General features: G+C 42.8%; 1 protein-coding gene across 2 annotated transcripts in view; it reads left to right on the forward strand.

Annotated features, from left to right (window-relative positions):
• Positions 1-26646, forward strand: part of GRB10 (growth factor receptor bound protein 10) — a 313951-nt gene that overhangs the window by 184218 nt on the left and 103087 nt on the right. For both annotated transcript variants that reach the window (XM_077491758.1, XM_077491759.1), the window contains one exon: positions 25446-25602. In XM_077491758.1, coding sequence (XP_077347884.1) covers positions 25446-25602 — 157 coding nt within the window. The remainder of the gene's footprint in view (positions 1-25445; positions 25603-26646) is intronic.

Genomic DNA, 26646 nt, shown 5'->3' on the forward strand with positions numbered 1-26646 from the left:
ATATGTGTGCAGGTGATCACGTACATATGTGTGCAGATAATCATTGGGACATGTGATTTTAGTGGGACATATGTGGGGGACATGTTTTTATTATTAGGGACATGTGTTTTTTATTATTTGGGGACATGTATGTTTTGGGGACATGTGTGGTTTGGGGACATATGTGGGGACTGTGTTTGTACTGTGTTGTGTGTTGACACTAGACTGATGATCAGTGAGTAAAAATCTGTAAAAAGCAGCCCATACTCACTGATCATCAGCCGGCTGCAGCGTTCTGCTCTCCTCTCCTCAGCGATGACTTCCGTGTGAGGAGAGGAGAGCCGATTGCCTAGCAACCGGCTGTTTGTTTACATCACATGACGGCCGTGATTGGACACGGCCGTCATGTGATCAGGAGGGCCAATCACAGAGCCCTCCTGCCGATCTCAGATGTGCCGTGTCCGGGTGACACGAGCACATCGGGATCGCGCCGCTGCGCGGGCACGCGCGCGCGATCCCGCTACTTCTGAATGACGTTCAGGAACGTCCTATCAGGAGTAGACGGCTCCCACCCGGCCGTATATATGCATTGGCCGGGTGGGAAGTGGTTAAATGCCTTGAAAAATCAAAAATTGTGCCTGTGTCCAAATATATATAGACCAAACTGTAATTGTGATTGCTGCCAGCCTATCCAGCAATTTGTCCTTCCAGTGGCTTTGCCTTGGGGTGTTTCTGCCAGTTTGTGAAGTCACATCTGTGTCAATACCCACGTTGCTCCTGACCCACAGTACACTGTGGTCGGAGCTTTGGCAGACACGAATTGCCTCAATTTGTTGGCAGTCAGGTGACCTCCACTCCATGGGACCGGGTCTGGATACACCCCTGACTCTGCTGTATGAGGGTATGTGGTTGCTTTGTTCCGATTGACTGACTGACTGACTACCATTCTCAAACCATCATTCAATGTGTGACCTTGGTGTCCCTGCCGTGAGTTTGCTTTATGTACCTGGATAGAAAACTGGTTACAGGGGCAGATCTGGAGAGTGGTGATAAATGCACATCTTCAGATTGGTCTGGAGTTATAAGTGGGAATACCCCCGGACTCTAGTGGTTAGGATTAAGGCTCCATGCACACTAGCGTTTTTTTTTTTTTCTGCTCCTAGATGAGACGTCTGTGTTGTGTCTATGCTCACTACTTTAGGCCATTGGCATTTTTTAAGCTTTGTCTAGGAGCCAAAAAACTAGCTTTTTTTTTTTTTTTTTTCTTTTTTTTTTTCTTTTCACCTTTTTCTAGCAGAAAGATACTTGCTTTGAACTGTGTTTAAATGCTACTAAAATGCTTCTAACTTTTTATGTTTTTATGTTTTTTCCTTGTACTGCAAAAAAGGCTAATAAAATGCCAATACTTCTAAAAGATTTCTAAATGCTGCTAGCATTTTTGATAGTGTCCAAATAGTTCAATCTCAGTGTTGATGCTAAGCTAGGCAGGATAATAATGTTTCTCTAGCCTGTTGTGAAGTTATTTTAGTGAGGGGTGGGTAAAAACATGGCAAATGAGGTTCAATGTAAAGCAATGCACTTGGGGGTTAAAAATAGGAATGGCAGCTACACGCTAGGGGGAGAACCTCTGGGAGAATTTAAGATGGATAAAGATATGTGATTCCTAGTTGATTTAAACTTGGTAATAACATGTATTAAAAATGGATTTACTCAAGGGATAAAACTAATTCTACCACTTTATAAAACACTAGTTTGGTGACCAGAACAAAAAGATGTAGCCAGCCATCAGGAGTGATGTGCTGGAACTAGAGTCCACAGAAGGGCAACAAAACTAGGTCTGGAAAGTTTTCACATCGCTTCACTTTTTCCACTCTTTTTTTGTTAGTCTTATTGCAAAATGGATTATTCATTCTTTTCCTCAAAATTCTAACAAAACCAAATATTGACAACGTTGAAGGCTTGAAATCTTTACACATTTTATTAAATAAAAAGAAAATTGCATCATGTATTCACAGCCTTTGCCATGACACTCCTCAAAATTGAGCTCTGGTGCATCCTGTTTCCACTGATCATCCTTTGTCTACAACTTGATTGGAGTCCACCTGTGGTAAATAGATGGGACATAATTTGGAAAGGTCCCACAGTTAATAGGGCATGTCAGAGCACAAACCAAGCCGTGAAGTCCAAGGAATTGTCTGTAGACCTCAAGACAGGATTTGTATTGAGGCACAGATCTGGGGAAGGGTACAGTAACATGTTTGCAGCATTTGAATGAGCACAGTGAAAAATGTAAAGGTTCAAAGATCTGCTGGATATAGCCACATTCCTGAGACGCATGGGGAAAAACTGTTGGAGAGGACAATTTTTATGGCTGACTAAAATATATATATATATTATTTTTTTTTTTTTTTTTTTTTTCTTTAGCAAAAAATAACCCCAGAAGTGATCAACCACCAAAAGAGCTCTATTTGTGGGAAGAAAAAAATTTAGTTTGGATACAATGTTGCATGACTGCACAATTGTCCAAGGTGTAATGGCGCTGAAAATTGTCCTGGGCAGGAAGGGTTTAAAGTGCCTGGAATTGCAGTGGTTCATTTTACCAAATTGATTTACAAAAGGTAGTAATGTAATTATCAAAAATACAGTACAGTAAAGTGCACATATTACCACACCATTTGTTCACATAAGTTATTCAGTGTTTAACCACTTCAATACCAGGCACTTAAACACCTTCCTGCCCAGACCAATTTTTAGCTTTCAGCGCTGTCGCACTTTGAATGACAATTGCGCGGTCATGCTACGCTGTACCCAAATGACATTTTTATAATTTTTTTCCCACAAATAGAGCTTTATTTTAGTGGTATTTGATCACCTCTGCGGTTTTTATTTTTTCCTAAACAAATAAAAAAAAAAATCGAAAAATTTTGAATTTTTTTTTTTTTTTTTTTTTTTTGGTTTGTTTCAAAACTTTGTAATAAGTTTTTTCTCCTTCACTGATGGGCACTGATGAGGGGGCACGGATGGGCACTGATAGGTGGCACTGTATTGTTATACTGTACTAATGGATGTCAATCGGTGCCAAACAATGCATGTCAATCAGTGATTGGCCCTGGGGGCGCGCAGCGGCTCAAAATCCTGATCACGTCATATGACGTCCGGTCAGGATTTTGAAACCACTATGCCACCGTGTATCTGCTATAGGGTGGGCGGCAAGTGGTTAAAGAAAAGTTGCAGTAACATATCCATGTTTTGGAGCAGCTTGACTCCTTCCTCATGTGCAGTCTTTGGCAATTTGTGTAGGTGCAGTATTTCTAAATCTTTAGGTCATGTTAAAAACATTAATCAAACATGTATGTAGGTAGCTATGTAGGTAGGTAGGTAGCTATGTAGGTAGGTAGCTATGTAGCAATGGACGGGGGTTTAGAGACAATACTTGGTGTCCTCAAATCCATGAACCCACACAGGCCATAGTCCATAAAATCATAACCATTTCAAATAAGTGCAATCTCTGTTGACATGTATCCCAAACCAAACAATACTGTGGGAAAGATGGAAAAGGTCTCCAGAAGCAAATCGCAAGAGCCCCAAAAGGCTATGCACTGGGACGATATGGTGTCACTGAGGAGAGAGTAGACAATAGAGGTATGTGCTTCAACAAAGTATTGTGTAAAGGCTGTGAATACTTGTGTACGTGTGATATTTTTTATTTGTTTTAATTTTTTTTCCCTTTTTAATAAATTTGCAAAGCTTTCGAACAAACTTCTTTCACGTTGTCATTCTGGGGTATTTGCAGAATTTCCAAAAGCTACACCAAGAGCAGACCTTTTGGATACAACCTAAACAAAAACAAACACAACTTCTATAACTCCTGCCATCAGCAACTTGAAACCTGATCCAGAATCCCATGGTATCCCTTGTGTAAATGCTGAAAATGTGGATATAACAGGAACGAAGAATCATAAATGTGTCAAATCATTAACTTTCTACACCAGAAACAGTCCTCTCCAAAAGCCTCACATTCTGCCCAACCACCAAATTGGATAATTTACAGGTATGGTCACATATGGAGGAATTCTTTGAGACTAAGGCTCAAAGAATATTTTCACAGTAAAGGAATCCTAGGACAATAGGAGGTGACAAAAAGAAACAGCAACTTCACATCTCCACAAGGACGCAACCCCAAACTGGATACCTATATTGACAGCTTCAAGCTGCGAGTCGCATCCCTGATATCCACCCAGCAAAATAAAATATCATACAACCTCTCACCACTGGAGCGAAGAGCTGTACATGATCCGTGCAATAATCGGGCCATAACCATCAAACGAGCAGATAAAGGGGGAGCAGTCGTTGTGATGGATACAGACAAATATATACAAGGGGGCCAGACGCAGCTGGCAAATACTACTACCAAAAACTGGATTTTACTGAGCAATTAAAAGGTCTCATTGCGACAATACCAAGCCACCTACATTCAGAACTCATCAATGTGATTCCGGATAATCCAGAAATTGGAGACTTCTACGTGCTGCCCAAGATTCACAAGACAGGAAATCCAGGCACACCCATTATAACAAGTATGAATACACTTAACATTCTCTCAGGCCTTGTAGAAAACATGTTAAAACCTTTAGTTATGAACACTGCAAGTTTCCTGCAAGACACCACTGATTTTCTGAATCTCTATACAGTAACATCCCTCACAAGGATGGGTTGGCGGCATGTCATTCTTATCCTCACAAACCACAATAACACTGCTGAGGATGTGACACAGCTCATCAAATTCATTCCTACATACAACTACTTCACTTTCAACTACATCTATCTCCAGTGTATGGGTACTGCTATGGGAAGCAAAATGGCACTCCAATATGCAAACTTATTTATGGCTGACCTGGAGGACAAATTCCTCAACAGCATACAACAAAAGCCATACAGATCAATATATCGATTGATATCTTCATGATATGGACTGAAGATTAAGAAAATCTACACTAATTCTCATTGATCAACACTTGACCCATCTATCAAATTAAAAATGGATTTGTCAAACACACACACGTCAACTTCCTAGACACTACAGTATATACATCAGGGATCACAAGCTTCACACGTCGATATACAGAAAACTGACTTCAGCTATCTTCACAGTTCCAGTTTTCACCCCCAACACATTAAACGGGCCATCATACACAGCCAGGCCATCAGATACCACTGAATTTGTTCAGACCCAGAAGACTAACCTCTCCAGAACACTGGCAGACAACACCAAAACCATCAAAATCTCCAATACAGAGAAAAACAAATAACCGAGTACCTCTAGTCACCACATACAACCCAGCACTAGAAGGGATCAAAAAGATGATCAAAGATTTACAATCCATTATAACAGAGGATGAAACTCTGAAAGGAATATTCCAACAGCCACCATTATTGGCTTTCAGACAACCACCCAACCCCCGACACAAACTAATCAGCAGGAAACTTCACTCTGAATATCAAGTCACAAATAACAAAAAAAACTCTGCAAACTATGCAACCAGATCAAGCTATCCAAAAGTCACACACAAATGGGACCTTCAATATCATAGGATCTTACAACTGTACCTCCAGTAATGTGTACCTCATCCAATACAAAAGGTGCAGCAAAGGATCTCATGTTTGTGAAACAGGACAGAAGTTGCAAGCGAGGGTGAATTTGCAGACATACCATCAAGGAACATAAAGAAGACCATTTATGCACACCTGTGGGACATCACTTCTCACAACCGGACCACACTATCGAAGACCTCAATGTTTTAGTTCTTCAAAGGTTTTCCTTTTCTGAGTAGTTCTGAAACTCCCTTTAAGAATTTTTTGACACAAATCATGGCCTGAATTTTAGTATAATGGGTAAGGAAACCTATATCTAAAGTTTTATGACCCACTTTGTGACTAGCATCCCCCTTCCATACTATAGCTCTCCCTCGATCTTATCTCACTAACTCTGCTGCTATCTTTATTACCATTGATTTTGGTGTGTTTTTTTTTATTTATTTTTTTTATTTTTTTTACATCCTGCTTGTGTAAATCAGTACTGCTTGAGGACCTTGAAGGGGACATACGCGAAAGCTTGTCCTGAAAATTGTATGTTGGTGCAAATAAAAAAAGCATTAGACAGTACTCAATTTTCTGTCACAATTGTAGTAATACAGCTGCAATCACATAAAGTACGGAGAAAATAATTAAATCCATTTTGGAATAGGGCTATAACATAAAATGTGGAAAAGGCAAAGCGATGCGAATACTTTCCGGATGCACGGTATTCTCCTTGGCGAGGCATTGCTTAATAGGGGATATGGTCACGATATACAAATCTCTTAATGCGGCTTTCAACATTAGGAGGAAACTCTTCAGTCTCAGGTCACTCAAGAAGGCCCGTGACCACTTTAATGAAGTTGGAAAAGAAACAATCCAACCTTAAATGATTTTGTTTTTTACGGTCAGCAGTAAGGACATGGAATGCCCTTCCACAATTGGTGGTTTCAGTAGGAAGTGTCACAAATTTAAATAAAAACAAACTATACACGCACACCTAGGTGGTCTGGAGTCTGTCTTCATACCAACTATGTAAGCTGTCAGCCAGTGTAACCTCTCCCCTTCGGGTTTTAATTTTTCTTATTACATGGTTGCTGTTTGCAACTGGGAGCTCTCAAGACCAGCACTGCATTGGGAATTTTTAAGTGAATCTGGCCGGTGTAGGGGACCTCCCTGTTGAATTCCCCCCAGGGATCTCCACTATGGGAGATTATGCTGCAACACTTTTGTATTTGTCATGGGTATCCAGAGAGACCAGTACTGCAATTACATTTTATGTTGTGCTGTGGCTTGTCCAACTGGTCTCCAGATGCGTGGGTTAGTGGTGCTAAAGTAAAAATTTTCAATTTTTATTTTTTTTATTTTTTTGCCTTAATGCGCTCTTTTATTTTAAGGTTAAAAAAAAAACTCCCCACCATTTCTCTCCTGCCTGTGGACACAGCCTTGTTTAGGAGAGTGCCTGCACAGGTACTCCATAGCACAGTACTTGCTGTAGGGACACCCGCAGGAAAGAGGAACTCTAGAAGAGGAGGTAAGGGACTGCTCTGTGCAATTCCATTGCACTGAACAGAAGTATAACCTATTTTTAATTTCAGTAAGGAAAGATATATTTTTTAGTGTCTCGCTGTACACCATGTCCTTGATTGAGATAACCGTTTCAATCTCTCTGCCCCTATCCTGCTTTGTGTTGAGTCCTGCCAATGTCACAATTAACAGATCTTGACACTGCTCTGGAACAACTCTCTCCAGGAGTCATTGCAATTGTTTCAGAACAGGAATGGGTTCAGGGTTGTCTACTCGCATGTTTATGGTTCCTGACAAAAAGATACTCCATTCTTGATCTGAAGGCACTCAATGTCAATATTTGAGTGCAAAATTTCAGCATGGAATCCAACAGGGCAGTCATTGCTTTCCCTTCAGGTAAACGTATTGTCTGTGGCTATAAAGGATGTTTACTTGCATGTCCCCATCTTTCCAGTATTAGTGCTACCTGTGTTTTGCTGTGGGCACACCATTTTCTAATTCAAGGTGCAGTGGAAAGTCCAAAGTTAATGACTGTTGGCCATTTCCCAAAGAGCTGTTCAGTCTCTCATGTGGTTCAGTTAACCACTTCGCATCCAGGCAAATTCTGACATTTCTCTCCTACATGTAAATTTAATCTTTTTGCTAGAAACCAAAACATATGTTTTTTAGCAAAGACCCTAGAGAATACAATGGCGGTTGTTGCAACTTTTTATCTCACACGGTATTTGCGCAGCAATTTTTCTAAGGCATTTTTTCAGAAAAAAATTTCATGATTAAAAAAAACAGTCAAGTTAGCCCAATTTTTTTGCATAATGTGATAGATGAAGATACGCAGAGTAAATCGATACCCAACATGTTATGCTTCAAAATTGTACGCGCTCGTGGAATGGTGCCAAACTTTGGTATTTAAAAATCCCCATAGGCGACGCTTTACATTTTTTTACTGGTTACATGTTTTGTGTTAGAGGAGGTCTAGTGCTAGAATTATTGCTCTCGCTCTAACGTTCGCGGTGATGCCTCACATGTGTGGTTTGCACACCGTTTTCATATGTGGGCGGGACTTGCGTATGCGTTGGCTTCTGCGTACGAGCTCATGGGGACAGGGGCGCTTTAATTTTTATTTGTATTTTTTTTAATTTTTTTTGACACTGAAATTTTTTTTTTAACCAGTTGCCGACCGCCGCACGCCGATGTACGTCGGCAGAATGGCACGGGCAGGCATAAGGGCTTACATGTACGTCCCTTGCCTCCCGCGGGTCGGGGGCCCGATCGGGCCCCCGCCCGGTGCCTGCGGCGGTCGGTTTTCGTCCGGGAGCGATCCGGGACGAGGGGGCGGCCATTCATTCATGGCCACCCCCTCGCGATCGCTCCCGACGAATAGAAATCCCCCGTGACATCACTTCCTCTCCTGTAATGTAAACACAGGAGAGGAAGTGATGTATTCTCTCCTCCGTGTCGGTATTTTTCGTTCCGACACGGAGGAGAGCGGATCGGTGAGTTGCACCAACACTCTACACACACAGTAGAACATGCCAGGCACACTCACACCCCCCCTTTACCCCCCGATCACCCCCCCAATTACCCCTGCCCCCCAGTCACAGTGACGCCAATGTCATTTTTTTTTTTTTTTTTTTTTTTTTTTTTTTTTTTTTTTGCATTGGTGTCATTTGTGACTGTAATAACTGTTAGGGCAGTTAGAGTTAGCCCCCTTTAGTTCTAATGTACCCCCCTAACCCCCCCAATAAAGGTTTAACCCCGTGATCACCCCCCGTCGCCAGTGTCACTAAGGCTGGGTTCACATTGCAGCGGTTTATGAGAACGGATGTGATTCGCACCGCACTGCAGTGCAAATCACATCTGATCTCTGTGCGATGCGAGTTCAGACATTCGCCACACCCGCCGCACCCGCCGCAAATTCGCACGGGACCCTTTTTTTGGCCCGCAGCAGAATCGGATCGCATGGGTGTTCACACCATGCGATCCGAGTTTGCAGATCGCACTGCGATATGCGAACTGATCTGGGGGTGTCAGTAACATTTCACTGACACTCCCAGCAGTTCGCATAGGGCAGTGTGAACTGCCGCCGGGAGGCATGCGATGCGGGAACCCGCCGCGCATTCGTGGCGTTCCCGCATAGCTCCAGTGTGAACCCAGCCTAATAAGCGATCATTTTTCTGATCGCTGTATTAGTGTCACAGGTGACGCTAGTTAGGCAGGTAGGTATTTAGGTTCGCTGCAGCTTTTTATAGTGCCAGGGACCCCCATATACTACCGCATAAAGCCCCCTGATTGCCCCCTAGTTAACCCTTTCACCAGTGATCACCATATAACTGTTACAGGTGACGCTGGTTGGTTAGTTATTTTTTTATAGTTTCAGGGCACCCGCCATTTATTACCTAGTCTCACTAGTGTACCCCTAAATTTAGGGGTGTCTACTTTCCAAAATGGGGTCATTTGGGGGGGGGTTTGTGCCATCTTGGCATTTTATGGCCTTCAAAACTGTAACGCCCTTAGAAAGCCTGAAGGCGGTGCTTGGTTTTCGGGGCCCCGTACGCGGCTAGGCTCCCAAAAAGTCCCACATATGTGGTATCCCCGTACTCAGGAGAAGCAGCAGAATTTATTTTGGGGTGTCATTTCACATATGCCCATGGCATGCATGAGCAATATATCATTTAGTGACAACTTTGTGAAAAAAAAAAAAAAGTTTGTAATTTTCCCGCAACTTGTGGCAAAATATAAAATATTCCATGAACTCAACATGCCTCTCAGCAAATAGCTTGGGGTGTCTACTTTCTAAAATGGGGTCATTTGTGGGGGTTTTGTGCCATCTTGGCATTTTATGGCCTTCAAAACTGTAATAGGTAGTGAGAAGTGAACTCAAAAATTTACGCCCTTAGAAAGCCTGAAGGCGGTGCTTGGTTTTCGGGGCCCCGTATGTGGTATCCCCGTACTCAGGAGAAGCAGCAAAATTTATTTTGGGGTGTCATTTCACATACGCCCATAGCATGTGTGAGCAATATATCATTTAGTGACAACTTTGTGTAAAAAAAAAAAATAATTATTTTTTTGTCATTATTCAATCGCTTGAGGCAAAAAAATAAAATATTCAATGGGCTCAACATGCCTCTTATCAATTTCCTTAGGGGGTCTACTTTCCAAAATGGGGTTTTGTACTGCCCTGCCATTTTAGCACCTCAAGAAATGAGATAGGCAGTCGTAAACTAAAAGCTGCGTAAATTCCAGAAAACGTACCTTAGTTTGTAGATGTGACAACTTTTGCGCAAACCAATAAATATACAATTATTGACTTTTTTTTTACCAAAGACATGTGGCTGAATACATTTTGGCCTAAATGTATGACTAAAATTGAGTTTATTGGATTTTTCTAATAACAAAAAGTAGAAAATATCATTTTTTTTCAAAATTTGCGGTCTTTTTACGTTTATATCGCAAAAAATAAAAATCGCAGAGGCAATCAAATACCATCAAAAGAAAGCTCTATTTGTGGGAAGAAAAGGACGCAAATTTTGTTTGGGTACAACATTGCATGACCGCGCAATTACCAGTTAAAGCAGCGCAGTGCCAAAGTGTAAAAAGACCTCTGGTCATTTACCAGCAAAATGGTCCGGTCTGAAAGTGGTTAAAGATTTAAAAAAAAAATTAAAAATTAAAAAAGATTTTATTCCTATTACAAAGAATGTAATCATCCCTTGTAATAGAAATATGGCACGATCAGACCTATCTCACCTCTAGGCTGGGAAGCTTAAAATAAAAATAAAAAAAACTATCCTGGATTCCTAGCCAAATCGGCGCCGTTATTTTGAATGCAGAGGCCAGGCGTGACGTCATAACATCGCGCCTGGCCTCCGAACAATGAGACTCCGGGGACGATCTGGTCCGCCGGAAATCTCTATGGTATTATGCGGGGGCCGGCGGATCCTGTGACCGACTCACCGATGGAAGCGGTGAGTCGGTAGAAGCATCCCCTCCCACCTCCCGTTAGAACGATCAAGCGGTGGAACAGCCGCTATGATCTATCTTAAGGTGCAGGGAATTTCCGGCTGAAAACCCCAATATCTGAATGTCTGTGGCCTCAGGCATCATTCGGATATACCCCCGGAAAGTCAAGGATGTCCCTGGACGTACCTTGGGTGGGAAGTGGTTAAATTCTGAACTTTTAGAAATTAGTGCTGGAACTGACTCAGGTGTAGTATCTAGGCATTTCCCTAAATGCCAGTTTGCTTGAGTTTTCATTCTGTAAAACAAACCTCCTGAATCTTTTACAGTCCAGGAGTCCTTGTTGCATGAAAGTTCTGGGCTTTAGGATGGCCTACTTCAAGGCAGTCCTGCGTGCCCCATTTCACTAGCTTTGCAACACAATCTATGGCTGCATGAGACAATATTGACCTGGGTGCCAGGCAAATAGCCTTGTCTCTGGAATGCATATCTTTGGCCAGGTGGCTCACAAACCTAGCCTTTTAGTCAGGAATGTCTGCCTTCACCAGGTCTGGAAGATTCTTGATTGGATGCCAGCCTGATAGACAAACTTTTCCTTGAACCTCTTGATGTCCAGATCATTCAGCCTGGATTCAATCAGTGCCTAAGCAATGCCATCCAATAACTATCGGACAACAACCAGAAGTCTTGTGGCTCTGTAAAGCCAACCTGATTTTCTTGGGCAGAACGGTAGTCCTGTTAGCATGCACATTCTAGGGGGTAAACTGGTAAGTGGACTTCTCTAGTTGACAATGTCTGTACTCGGGGATTCTCCTTGTTTCCAGGTCCAGGGATCATTTAGCTTTGGCAGTGGATGCTCTTTTTCTGATGTATACATTTCATCCTCTGCAGCTCCTTCCTTGCCTGCTCCGCTGGATTGAGATGCAAGGCATTCCAGTTATATTGCATCAAGAGGGTGTGTTACTCAGTACTATATCAGGTCCCTGGCAGACTCTCTGTAGGCTCTTCTAGAGCATCTGAATCTTCTGTCCTGTGGACGGATTTACAATCCAGTTGTGTAATTTGGCTTTACTGACATGGCTGTGGAAGCCAAGGGTTCTAAAGAATAGGGATTGATCAGATTCAGTTGTTCCTATGCTTGTAAAAGCTACAAAATGTACCATTGGATACTGGAAACTGAGGCGATTTCATCCCAGTTAGTAGAACAAAGTTATACCTGTGCTCAAATCCATATGTCCCTTCAGGTGCTAAAGGGGTGTGATCTAGGGCTGAAACAACTAATCGATTAATCCACAGCTAATCGATTATGAAAACTGATTACTATTTTCATAATCGATTAATCGGCCACTAACATAATGGGGTTAAAAAAAAACTAAAATTAGCCCTTTATAGTACAAAAAGAGCAAATCGCTACTGTAAATATTACTTTCACTGTCCCATAGTAAAAAATTAACCCCTTAGCCCTTGTACACACGGTCGACATTCCAATGGAAAATGTCCAATCGGACCGTGCTGTCGGATAATCCGACTGTGTGGGCTCCATCGGACTGTTTCCGTCGGAATATCCGATGGACAAAGTTTTAGAGCTGGGCTATAAAACTTTCCGACAACATGATCCGATCGGACTTGGTCCGATTGTTTGTAGAAAATTCCGATTGGACAAAGTGCCACGCATGCCCAGATCACATTCCTAGACCAAAGCTATTGGCTATTAGCCTGAACGTCGTCCCGTCGTAACGAAATAACGTTGCGTTGCGTACGATCGGATTTTCCGACAACTTTGTCTGACCGTGTGTATGCAACACAAGTTTTGGATAAAATCCGATTTTGTTGTCGAAATGTCTGACTGTGTACAAGGGCTTACAGTTGCGATTATTTGCTCTTTGTACTAATTTTTTTTTTTTTTTTTTTTTTTTTTTAAACCCCATTATGTTACTAAACATCTCAGGCCTGGGTCACATCTCTGGGTTTTTTTTTTTTTTTTTTTTTTTTTTTGTTTTGGTGCTTTCTGCAGAAACACACTACAGTTCATTTACATGGTTTCCTATGGGACATGTTCACATCCATGATTTTTTTTTCAGCTGCTGCGTGTTTGGAAAAGACAAGGACTTTTTTTTTTTTTTAACGCAAGATGGTGCCATTTTGTTTTTTTGGTTCAATATACTTCAATGGAGAAGCTGCAGAAAAGCATGTAATAACACAATTTGTGTTTTTTAATCTGCCCAACAACAAATTGGCCAAAAATGTAAATGCAAATCGCAGCACTTTATTTAAAAAAATAAATAAAATAAAAAATAAAAAAGTTAGTAACCGATTAATCGAAACAATAATCGGCCAACTAATCGATTATGAAAATAATCGTTAGTTGCATCCCTAGTGTGATCACATTCAAACCAGGTAGTAGTAATGTGGGAAGTTTTTATTTTATTTTTTTGTCCCCTCCAATCCGGTCTGGACCATAAAGTGGCCAAATTCCAGCCCTAATGATTGCCTCCCAGGTGCTGCCTGCCTCATTCTGAGTAATTCCATACACAAAGGCTTTGATCAGTTCCCCCTCTATGAACACTTGACTCTCTCTAGATTTGCCCTTTTTCTGTTCTCTGCCTCCTACGTGATCTTCCTCTTTGCTGTCACCTTTGCAAGATGGGTGTGAGTTAGCAACCTTCTCCTTCAAGGAATCCTTCCTTGGGGGTAAATAACATTAATGTCATCAATCACAAATGTATGCAATGACCATGAATTGAAGTACAAAATTAAATACAAAATGAAATACTGTAATAAACCACTGCATTGAATAAATACTGGCTGTATAAATAGTCAAACTAAAAAATGAAAATATTGCACTACTTCTAAATTACACTAACCTAATGCTAACATAACTACAGCCTTAAAATCTGAATCCTAAATAAAGATTAATACTCTGAAGCATTATTTTGTGGCACTGTTGTCCTAGATTGAACATACCTTGGACCGCATGCTCCTGTTATATTTGGTGGAAGTTTGGCCTCAGCTGATGCCAACTTCAGATGTAAGCTGTGAATTGAAACAAGCCCCAAGCTTTGGGGTATGCATGGGCTTTTTTATTTTTTTATTTACAGAAGGCCTGTCAGTGTTTTGTTTGCTTTTGCCCACCCTTTTGTTTACTGGTTCACTTATTCCAATTATCTTTAATCCTGCATCTAAAATTACTTGGTGTAAAATACTTTTCTCAGAGTTGATTAAGGGACACAGATCCCTCCCCTCTTTCACATTATCCATCTTCCATCTTGAGTTGCTTTGCCTGAAACTGAGACATGCTGGTTATGGGAGGGATTATATTGCCCGACTGATACTTTGTGTCCAATTCCCCTGTAAGCAGCAATATAATCCAATTGTCTCCTAATATCTAATCTGGAATCCCTTAATCAACTCGGAGAGAATTCTATAGTAAGATGAGCATATTTCTGTCCAAATTTTTTTAATTTAAAAGTAGGAAAGGAACACTTGCTATGCAAGGTAAGTCTATGACAATGATGCCCTTGGGCTCCTTTCACACCTGGGTGTTTTGGAATTGCGGGCGATTCTGCCCGAGATTCCAGAATCGTGGCAAATTGTGACGCATTTGAGATGCCATTACGTCTAATGGCACACCAAGCATGATTTTTGCCACTTAAAGCGCTGTAACTAATCACGTTAACTTCTGGTTAACTACCTACTTTAAATGAGAGGGTTTGTTAGCCCACATGTGCAAATAACTGCCAGCCCCTCTATTAAAGCCTGGCATCGCACACGCTAAGTCTTTAATAAAAACAAGCGTTGTAAATGACTGTTTAGGGTGAGCTTCAGGCCAGTCAAATGACTCACGGCCACTGTTCACATCCTATCTATGACTTCTGCAGGAGGGGCCGGGATATCCCCTCTGACATGAGCCGGGGAGTTCACATGGCTGCTCAGCCCCTCCCCCAGTAGCCCTGGAGACCAGCCGAGAGTCACGTGATCAGCCTGAAGATCGCTCTCAAAAACTGTATTTACAACGCTCGTTTTTATAAAATACTTAAACCGTGTGCTAGGCCTAACTATATTGGGGGGCTGGCAGTGACATTTTTGTAAACTTTTTTTTTTATTTGTACTAATGGCAGCGAGGATGGGGTGGAGGCAAACAGACAGAGCTAGGGGAGAGCAGCAGGGCTGCGGATGACAGTGGGACATGCACTGACCATGGTGGCAAGGCCTGATTTTCTCACCTTGTCTTTTAGGACAGCACCTGGAGAGAGCGCAGCTCCACCCATTTTCCCAGGAAACGCTGCAGTCAGTTTTCTTTATAGACCGGACACTTCCACCATGGCCTCAGTTGTAGTGTTTCCTCCGACCATGGTGGAAGCGCTGCAGGGAACCAGGGGTGTGCTACGCTCTCTCCAGGTGGAGACAGTATGGGGCATACCTGTTGTGTTTTTTTCCTCAGGCCAGCCCAGCATATCTCCCCTTATGTGTGGGGGATTCTTGGTGTCTGCTCCCCTTCATACCCGGCGAGGGTTCAGGCTGCAGGGGGTTCCACCCTCAGACTGGTGCTGTGAGCTGGTGAAGAATGGAGTGCTTCACAGCAGTGAAAGCAGTGCCTCCTCTGCGTATTCACCTCCATGCTGCTTCCGGGTCCTGGGCAGCGAGTGCGTCACGCCGGCCGGGGTAGGTACTTCCGGCAGCACAACGTGGCTTCTGGTTTCAGCCGCTGGAACGCAGGGGGAGTAGGCAGCCTCAAGCTGGTGTCGCTTTCTGGTCCTCGCAGGAGTGAAAGGACAGAGAAAATGCAAAATAAAAGCAGCCGAATGCCGGTACAGCCTTGGCAATATGGAGGAACAGATGGCGGTGGCAGGAGCCACTAACACCAGCCAGACTCAGGTAAGCAGTGGCAGAGGTCCCTGTGCTTTTATCTAGTGGTCTTGTCTCTCCCTCCCTTGCCTCCCCCAGCCTGCGCCACTCTTCCTTGTTTTAAAAGGTACTAAGAGTGTGTATTATATGCTTATGGTGACTTGTGGGGAAGAGTCACTGAGGTAAAGCTGCAGTAACAATCATGGCTAAAGGGTTAGCTTGTTTTTCTTTGGCAGCTTATTATATTTCCATTGAAGCAGGAATTTCTTGTAAGAACCTGTTAGACACACTGCCTATACTACAGAAGGCCCTAGCGTACATGGCAGATGCCTCTGCCGAATCTATTGAGGTGTCTGCAAGGTCCGCGGCCCTGGTGACCTAAGCTCGCAGAGCCTTATGTGTCAAGACATGGGCAGGGGATACAGCTTCAAAAGCTAAATTATGTGCGTTACCTTTTGAAGGGAACTTAATTTTTGGGCCTGATCTGAAAGCCGTACTTGACAGAACGGCCGACAAGAAAAAGGCATTTCCAATAAAAAAGAAGGTAATGCCACAGGCCAAGAATTTTCATTCTTTTCGACAGGCCGAAGAAAAGAAGGAAACAGGGTATAAAAGACCCTGGAGGTCCCAAAGAAGAAGGGGGAAGTCAGGAGTACTATTCCGACCTCCTGGCCAAACCATAAAAAAAGTGACAGTCACCGGGTGTGGGAGGAAGGTTAGACCTTTTTTTTTTTTCCCACAGTGGAAGACAGCCAACTCCAGTCCATTTGTCCTCAAAATAGCAGGGGGCTACAGACTGGAGTTCTCTCCATCCCCTCCAAGCCGCTTTTATGTAACCCTACTTCAGGAGCTCATCCAACAGAGGGTGAGGAAGGGAAAGGGTGCTATTCACACATCTTTCTAGTAAGGAAGCCAAAAGGGAAGTTCCGTTAATATTAAACCTGAAAATTCTGAACAAATCAATCGGATGCAAAAAATTCAGGATGGGCACAATTTTTTCATTAACCACTTTCAGACCGGACCATTTTGCTGGTAAATGACCAGAGGTCTTTTTACAATTTGGCACTGCGCTGCTTTAACTGGTAATTGCGCGGTCATGCAATGTTGTACCCAAACAAAATTTGCGTCCTTTTCTTCCCACAAATAGAGCTTTCTTTTGATGGTATTTGATTGCCTCTGCGATTTTTATTTTTTGCGATATAAATGGAAAAAGACCGCAAATTTTGAGAAAAATATTTTCTACTTTTTGTTATTAGAAAAATCCAATAAATTCAATTTTAGTCATACATTTAGGCCAAAATGTATTCAGCCACATGTCTTTGGTAAAAAAAAAGTCAATAACTGTATATTTATTGGTTTGCGCAAAAGTTGTCACATCTACAAACTAAGGTACGTTTTCTGGAATTTACGCAGCTTTTAGTTTACGACTGCCTATCTCAGTTCTTGAGGTGCTAAAATGGCAGGGCAGTACAAAACCCCCCCAAATGACCCCATTTTGGAAAGTAGACCCCCTAAGGAAATTGATAAGTGGCATGTTGAGCCCATCGAATATTTTATTTTTTTGCCTCAAGCGATTGAATAATGACAAAAAAATAATTTTTTTTTTTTACACAAAGTTGTCACTAAATGATATATTGCTCACACATGCTATGGGCATATGTGAAATGACACCCCAAAATAAATTCTGCTGCTTCTCCTGAGTACGGGGATACCACATATGTGGGACTTTTTGGGAGCCTAGCCACGTACGGGGCCCCGAAAACCAAGAACCGCCTTCAGGTTTTCTAAGGGCGTAAATATTTGACTTCACTCCTCACTACCTATTACAGTTTTGAAGGCCATAAAATGCCAAGATGGCACAAAACCCCCACAAATGACCCCATTTTAGAAAGTAGACACCCCAAGCTATTTGCTGAGAGGCATGTTGAGTCCATGAAATATTTTATATTTTGCCACAAGTTGCGGGAAAATTACAAACTTTTTTTTTTTTTTTTTACAAAGTTGTCACTAAATGATATATTGCTCACGCATGCCATGGGCATATGTGAAATGACACCCCAAAATAAATTCTGCTGCTTCTCCTGAGTACGGGGATACCACATATGTGGGACTTTTTGGGAGCCTAGCCACGTACGGGGCCCCGAAAACCAAGCACCGCCTTCAGGCTTTCTAAGGGCGTTACAGTTTTGAGGGCCATAAAATGCCGATGGCACAAACCCCCCCCCAAATGACCCCATTTTGGAAAGTAGACACCCCTAAATGTAGGGGTACACTAGTGAGACTAGGTAATAAATGGCGGGTGCCCTGAAACTATAAAAAAAAATAACTAACCAACCAGCGTCACATGTAACAGTTATATGGTGATCACTGGTGAAAGGGTTAACTAGGGGGCAATCAGGGGGCTTTATGCGGTAGTATATGGGGGTCCCTGGCGCTATAAAAAGCTGCGGCGAACCTAAATACCTACCTGCCTAACTAGCGTCACCTGTGACACTAATACAGTGATCAGAAAAACGATCGCTTATTAGGCTGGGTTCACACTGGAGCGTTGTGGGAACGCCACGGATGCGCGGCGGGTTCCCGCATCACATGCCTCCCGGCGGCAGTTCACACTGCCCTATGCGAACTGCTGGGAGTGTCAGTGAAATGTTAATGACACCCCCAGATCAGTTCGCATATCGCAGTGCGATCTGCAAACTCGGATCACATGGTGTGAACACCCATGCGATCCGATTCTGCTGCGGACCAAAAAAGGGTCCCGTGCGAGTTTGCGGCGGGTGCGACACGAATTCAGCCATACTATCTGTATGGCTGAACTCGAATCGCACAGAGATCGGATGTGATTTGCACTGCAGTGCGGTGCGAATCACATTCGTTCTCATAAACCGCTGCAATGTGAACCCAGCCTTAGTGACACTGGCGACGGGGGGTGATCACGGGGTTAAACCTTTATTGGGGGGTTAGGGGGGTACCTTTAGAACTAAAGGAGGCTAACCCTAACTGCCCTAACAGTTATTACAGTCACAAATGACACCCACCGGGTGATCAGGGGGTTAAACCTTTATTAGGTAATAAATGGCGGGTGCCCTGAAACTATAAAAAAATAACTAACCAACCAGCGTCACCTGTAACAGTTATATGGTGATCACTGGTGAAAGGGTTAACTAGGGGGCAATCAGGGGGCTTTATGCGGTAGTATATGGGGGTCCCTGGCGCTATAAAAAGTTGCGGCGAACCTAAATACCTACCTGCCTAACTAGCGTCACCTGTGACACTAATACAGCGATCAGAAAAATGATCGCTTATTAGGCTGGGTTCACACTGGAGCGATGCGGGAACGCCACGAATCCGCGGCGGGTTCCCGCATCGCATGCCTCCCGGCGGCAGTTCACACTGCCCTATGCGAACTGCTGGGAGTGTCAGTGAAATAATGACACCCCCAGATCAGTTTGCATATCGCAGTGCGATCTGCAAACTCGGATCGCATGGTGTGAACACCCATGCGATCCGATTCTGCTGCGGACCAATAAAAGGGTCCCGTGCGAGTTTGCGGCGGGTGTGGCGGGTGCGACACGAATTCAGCCATACTATCTGTATGGCTGAACTCGAATTGCACAGAGATCGGATGTGATTTGCACTGCAGTGCGGTGCGAATCACATCCGTTCTCAAACCGCTGCAATGTGAACCCAGCCTTAGTGACACTGGCGACGGGGGGTGATCACGGGGTTAAACCTTTATTGGGGGGGTTAGGGGGGTACATTAGAACTAAAGGGGGCTAACCCTAACTGCCCTAACAGTTATTACAGTCACAAATGACACCAATGCAAAAAAAAAAAAAGCAATTGGTGTCACTGTGACTGGGGGGGCAGGGGTAATTGGGGGGGTGATCGGGGGGTAAAGGGGGGGTGTGAGTGCCTGGCATGTTCTACTGTATGTGTGGTGTGTTGGTGCAACTCACCGAACCTCTCTCCTCGGTGCCGGAACGAAAAATACCGACACGGAGGAGAGAATACATCACTTCCTCTCCTGTGTTTACATTACAGGAGAGGAAGTGATGTCACGGAGGATTTCCATTCGTCGAGAGCGATCGCGAGGGGGTGGCCATGAATGAATGGCCGCCCCCTCATCCCGGATCGCTCTCGAAGGAATGCCGACCGCCGCAGGCACCGGGGGGGGGGCCCGATCGGGCCCCCCACCCGCGGGCAGGCAGGGACTTATATATACGCCCATATGCCTGCCCGTGCCATTCTGCCGACGTATATCGTCGTGCGGCGGTCGGCAAGTGGTTAAAAAACCTGTTGTCAGGCTTTTTTTTTTTTTTTTTTTTTTTTTTTTTTTTTCCCCCTCAATAGACCTGAGGGATGCGAACCTGCATGTGCCTATAGCTCCAACATCGCAGAAATACCTCAGATTAGCAGTAAGGATGGCGGACTCGGTAACACATTTTACAATTCAGAGCCCTCCCTTTCGGCCTGTCATCCTCACCAAGGATATTTACAAAGATTATAGCAGAGGCCCTAGCACCCCTCAGATTAAGGGGGATATCAATAGTTCCATATCTGGGCGACCTCTTTGCCAGAACGGGAGTTACTGGAGAAAGATCTAGAAGTGAGTCACATCTGGAGAATCTCGGATGGATCATCAACAAAGAAAAATCAAATATGATCCCGTCCCAGACAATAACATTTCTGGGGTATACCAGCAGTTCCATTCGGGAAAGAATATTTCCCTCAGAGGAAAAAATAGAAAGTACAAAAGGCAGTAAAAAGGACAAATCTACCAATTTCAATCAGGGCAGCTATGTCAGTTCTAGGCCTCCTCACGTCCTCAATTCCAGCAGTGCAATGGGCACGTTCCCATGCAAGGGATCTCCAGCAGACAATTCTGAGGAATTGGTCCTACGGAGAACCACTAGAGAAATTTATCAAGATCCCCCCTCAAGTTCAGATGAAACTATGGTGGTGGAGGAATTGGTCAAATTTTGACAAGGGTCTACTTTGGACTTTTCCCATAGAGCAAAGACTGACAAGACGCAAGCTTCTGTAGTTGGGGTGCCCATTTGGATGGGCAAATGGCCCAGGGAGCATGGACAACAAGGGAGGCCAGGAGATCCTCCAATTGGAGGGAGCTGAGGGCCATTCTCCTGGGACTATGGGCGTTCAGAGACCAAGTTCTGGGTCACCACATTCTGGTGTTGTCAGACAATGCCACAGCAGTGGCCTATATAACAGGGAGGCATGAGGAGCAAAATCTTGCTTGCCTCAGCCCTCTAGATTGTCCTTGGCGGAATCCACTCTCATACCTAATGGTGGTACACCTAAAGGGAGATCTGAATCGGATCGCAGATTTCCTATGCGGGGAAAGAGTATTGGAATCAGAGTGGAGCCTGAATACAGATGCATTCCAGAAAACAACAAAGATGGTGAACGCCCCATATAGACCTGTTCGCATCCCACTCCAATACAAAGGTAGAGACTTGCCTCTCCCTAAGCAGAAGAGACCAAGCAGAAGGACTAGACATGCTAGCGCAACCATGAGGCGGTTCAGTTCGCATTGTGCGCTATACAAGTATTTCATTCATTCATGGACCTTCCACTTTTGCTATGCCTTCCCCCCTTCCAAATGATTCCATTAGTACTAAAAAGCTGCAGAAGGAATCTACAACCATGATCCTAGTTGCCCCATTCTGGCCCAAGAGGACATGGTTTTCAACTATACAAAAGATAGCGGTGGAGCCTCATTGGTGTCTTCCTTTAGAGACCTAACCCAGGGGCCCCTTCAACATCCCAACATCGGGCACCTCAGACTAGCTGCCTGGTTACGGAGGAGCAGATTCTAAAGAATAAGGGCCTCTATAATTAGTTGCAATTTATTTTAAGACATGGAAATGTTTAATTCCTGGTGTGCAAGTAAAGCTTTTTCACCAAGGAAAGTTTCCGTGTTAGTTCCTACACGAAGGAATGGTAAAAGAGTTGGCGATTAGCACCCTAAAGGGGCAGGTAGCCGCTCTCTTGGTGTTCCTGGAGAGACCATTATCCCAGGACCCGCTTATTTAATTTTTTTTTATTTTTTTTAAGGCACTGACCAGAACTAAGGCAGTACCTCTTAAGTTTTTTCCAAAATGGGACTCATCTCATCATGCAAGGTCTGACTAGGGGGCCTTTTGAGCCTCTAAAGGAAGTCTCAGTTAAATTCTGGTCACTTAAATTGGCACTTTTAGTGGCAGTCACTTCAGCCAGAAGGGTGAGCGAATTGCAAGCCCTATCCATTATTGAACCTTTCTGTTCTGTATTTCTAGACTGGGTAGTGCTGAGAACTGACCTGGATTTTTTGCCTAAGGTTTCAAAGGTATTCCACAGGTCACAGGAGAATTCTCCTGACCTTCTGCCCTTCACTGTCTGACAGGAGGGAAAGAGACTTTCATAGCCTGCATCTAAGGAGATGTATACTTCATTATCTAAAGATCACAAGTGAATTTAGAAAATCCATAGTTTATACTATTCTCTGGTCCACGAAAGGGATACGGTGCTTCCAAAAGCACCATAAGGTAGGTGGCTGTGAATGGCAATCTGTGAAGCCTACAAAGCTTCAGGGGTAGATCCTCCCGCAGGAGTAGGGGCCCAGCATCCTGGGCAGAACGGGCAGGGGCTTCTCTGGGACGGATTTGCAAGGCGGCTACATGGACAAGCTTCTCCACTTTTACCCGCCATTACAGATTGGATTTGCTCTCTGCATCAGAGCAGTCCTTTGGCAGAAAAGTCCTACAGGCGGTGGTCCCACCCTAGAGTAAGTTCTTTTATCATCTCCAGGTGCTGTCCTGAAAGACGAGGTGAGAAAACCCTTACCGGTAACGATATTTCTACAAGTCTTTCAGAACAGCACCGATTACCCTCCCTAAAGTAGTATAAAATGTGATGTTGTTGCTATGTTCTGCTTATCTAATTTCAGCATGGCTGGAGGTACTCTAAAACAACTAAGGCCATGGTGGAAGTGTCTGGTCTATAAAGAAAACTGACTGCAGTGTTTCCTGGGAAAATGGGTGGAGCTGCGCTCTCTCCAGGTACTGTCCTGAGACTCCTAGAAATACCGGTTAGTCTAACTAAGGTTTTTGTGGTAGACTGGGGGAGGTGATACAGGAAGTGGCAGGTTCAGGGAGGTTTTTATACAGTTTAGAGAGACAGATTACACAGCACAAGCACTGTGCAGTTTAATCTGCTTTAATCACTGCCTGCCTGGCCTATAGCAAAAAGTTAACCTCACTGGGCATCATATGATGTCCAGCAGGCTAAACCACGATCTAACAGACATGAGTAGAGGAGAGACGATCTGCGGCTCTCCAGTGCAGACCCCCTGTCAGCACAGACCCCAACAGGGATGGCCACCACACAGGACCACCAGGTGTGCCACCCTAGACGACCAGGGATACATGGTGCAATTGTCATTTAAAGTAACGGCATGAAAATTGGCTTGGGCAGGGAGGAGGGCAAGTGCCTGGTATTGAAGTGGTTAAGGGAATATATCTTAGTTGAAAGTTACAGCTTGCAAAATTTTTGCTTTTGCACCACTTTTTGTGCAACTTTTTAAAATATTTAGTTATCCATGAAATATCACTTAATTCATTTGAGGAAAAACCTTTAACGCCCTCTGTACATGTGTGTTGAAAATTGTACAGGAAAATGGCTTAAGCAGTTAATGCAAATTGACTACCTTGTGGGCTCCTTGAGAGTAGGGTCCAATGCGAGAGTGCAATGTACAGGGATAGGGACAATTGTAGACGCTCGCTCAGGTTGAACTGGATGGACTGGTGTCTTTATTCAACCTTACTATGTACCTGCATTTGCTCATTGGCACTACAGCCTAAACTGCTGTTTTCTTTTTTTTTTTTTTTTTTTTTTTTTTTTTTTATGTTTTAGTATACATATCAACTGGCTTTTTTGTTTTCTTCTGACCCCATCCTCAAAGGGAAATAGTTATCAAGCACACCAGAAGTTTAGATGCTTAGGTTGCATGTGGATGACATCAGCTGCTTCCAGGCAGGGCTATTGTGTGTGCAGTTTGGCACGGCAATCAGGATTCAGAGTACACGCATGCTTTTGGCAGAGATTCGTCCCCCCTCCTTTTTTTTTTTTTTTTCTTCCTTCTTTCTTTGAACTTTTTATTATCTTGGGGGTTTGGATATTAACATGTGGGTGGTCATAAAACATGTTTTTTCTGGGGTGGGAATTTTTTTTATAAATGCTTAAAAAAAAAAAAAACTGGCAAGTCTGCAAGAGTGTGTGGGAAATGATTACATCAGTCAGAGGAGAACTACGATTGGTCTGCAAAATGTGGTTTGATTCACAACCTAAAAGATTGACTGTGTAACCCTTTGAGAGGAGGTCTGGAAGAGTTGCCTGCCTTTCCCCAGGAACAGTGCCATGTAAGACTGGCTACGTGACAGGTACAGTACAGTAATCCGTTGACACTGTGTATTCTACCCTGAGTGTGCAGCTTTTAGTCTGCAAGAGGGGCTTGGAAAGCAAAAAAAGGAAATATATAAATATTTCAAGAGGCAATCTAGACTTAAAATGCCATCTTGTTCTCCTGATTGCTGCCTTTTACATGCAGTGGAGGTAAGATTTTTTCATATTAAAATTCTGATGGTATCTTCATTAGTTTGTGTTTCACTCGCTACACTGAGTGCATTAGTATATGATATATGCACTTGTATATTCACCTACATATTTGTGTATGTAGTACATATATCATCTTTATTTTTAACCCATTTGAGCTCATCCTTGTGCACAAGTTTAAATCCTATAAAAATTAACACCTTTTTTTTTTTTTTTTGTGTATGCATGCATGTGTTTCACATTATAGCTTAGGCAACCTTCTTGTATACATATGTGAATTTATAATATGGGCATTTTTATTAGAGCTAGATGTAGAATTCTGCAAAGGTGCAAGACTTTCCTGGGTGCCAGTTGTCATGCATGTCATAAATATGATCTTGCAAAGGGAAAATTACATAACACAGAGACGTGCATTGCAGGATAAGCAGAACAGTATGTGCTGTGTAAGCATAGGACAGAGTAGCTTTTTAATTTGCATAGCCTAATTGCAAGAGTCTAGAAATTTGTAAGGAAAGAATATAAAAATGTTAGCAATGCAAAATATTCAGTGAAGCTCAATTTTCAGGTTGCAATTTTTGACTGAGTGATACAATGGATGCTCTTTAAACCTTATAAAAAAAAAAAAAATGTTATACAAATGTTAGTTATAGCATCAGATATATCTTATTTGTTAGTTGAACTATTTAAATAGGCACAATACCAAGGATATAACCAGTTTTTAAACACATAGCCTTTTTTGAAAGTTGAAAAAGTAACAAGATTCACTTATTACTGCAGCGCAAAGTGATAGTACAGCTTAATTGGTTCACAGGATTCTAAAGTTTCACCCATAGTGGTAGCATGATATGTTCTTAGCACAATGACCTTAGTGAGGCAGAAGACAAGGCAAGGTTATTGTTAATGCATTGTGATAGAACATCAAGCTATTAAGTGTGTCCTTTATGTTACAGGTTGTTAAAGTCTTTAGTGAAGATGGGACAAGCAAAATGGTGGAGATTCTAGCAGACATGACAGCCAGGGACTTCTGCCAGCTGCTGATTTACAAAAGTCATTGTGTGGATGATAACAGCTGGACGCTGGTGGAGCACCACCCTCACCTAGGATTAGGTAGGGAATGGTCAAGGAAGATGCTCAAGATATAATACTGCTATATTGTTTTACTGGACTTCTACAAAGCATACATGCTAGGCCTACTCATGTGCAGGTTTTATATTTTTCTTTATGCCCAACATACTTTTTATACTATTGTAAATGCACTATACTGTAACTGCATTTTAACGAAACAATATTTTCTCTGGCAATTGCCATATAGGATTATGTTTTATAGTTCTAAATTGGCACACCTTGCATTTGTAAGAGCTTTCCGATTTTAAATGGAGTCGGGGGTTCGTTTACCAGAGGCAAACAGCCTGTTCACTTTGCAAGGAAATCTTCCTCAAAGCTTGGCATGCACTTTTACTTTTTTGCTGAGACTACCCAATCGCAGGCAAAGAAAATAAACTGCACTTTTGCCTGCATATGATTAGAAGGAAGTCAGCAGAGCGTCACCTCTTTTGCTAAGCTATGGCGAAAATTCCCATGAAAAGTTTAACTGCCCTTGTTGAAGAACAATTCAATTGCCCTGTGTAAATCAATGACACTGTTTTCAAATGGTGTTCATCCAATATGCAGCAACTACCTTGATGTATAATTTTATTACAATCAATGGGTAGATAAAAAAAGATCTTTCAATAGTTAAACTGGGATATAATGTTGCTTTAGCCTTTCAGTTGTAACTATAAACTGTTCTTTATTTTTATTCCTTTTTGTCACCTGTTGTGAAAATGCGAATGTCAAATTAAGGCGTGGATTAAACTAATTGTAATCTAATTAGCAAGCTTTAAAGTCTATTATAACTTCAGAGGGATTGGGGACACCGCCAAAGCTTAAAGAAAAAAAAAAAAAAAATTTAGTGGTAAAAATGCTGCATTCCAATTACATTTAAGAGCAATGTTTTGGTTTTTGAACTGCTTTTCTGATGCAATTTTTAACCTTAATGAACAAATGGAACATATTTCTAGAACATAATTTATAAAATTAATGAATGCAGTGGACCTTTCTTAGAACTACAGAATAGCTTTACCTTTATCTGGTTAAAATATATTTACTTTC

This window comes from Lithobates pipiens, unplaced genomic scaffold, assembly GCF_037356315.1.
Source record: "Lithobates pipiens isolate NorthernLeopardFrog02 unplaced genomic scaffold, aLitPip1_a1.2 Scaffold_19, whole genome shotgun sequence".
In the NCBI taxonomy this organism is placed as follows: Eukaryota; Metazoa; Chordata; class Amphibia; order Anura; family Ranidae; genus Lithobates; species Lithobates pipiens.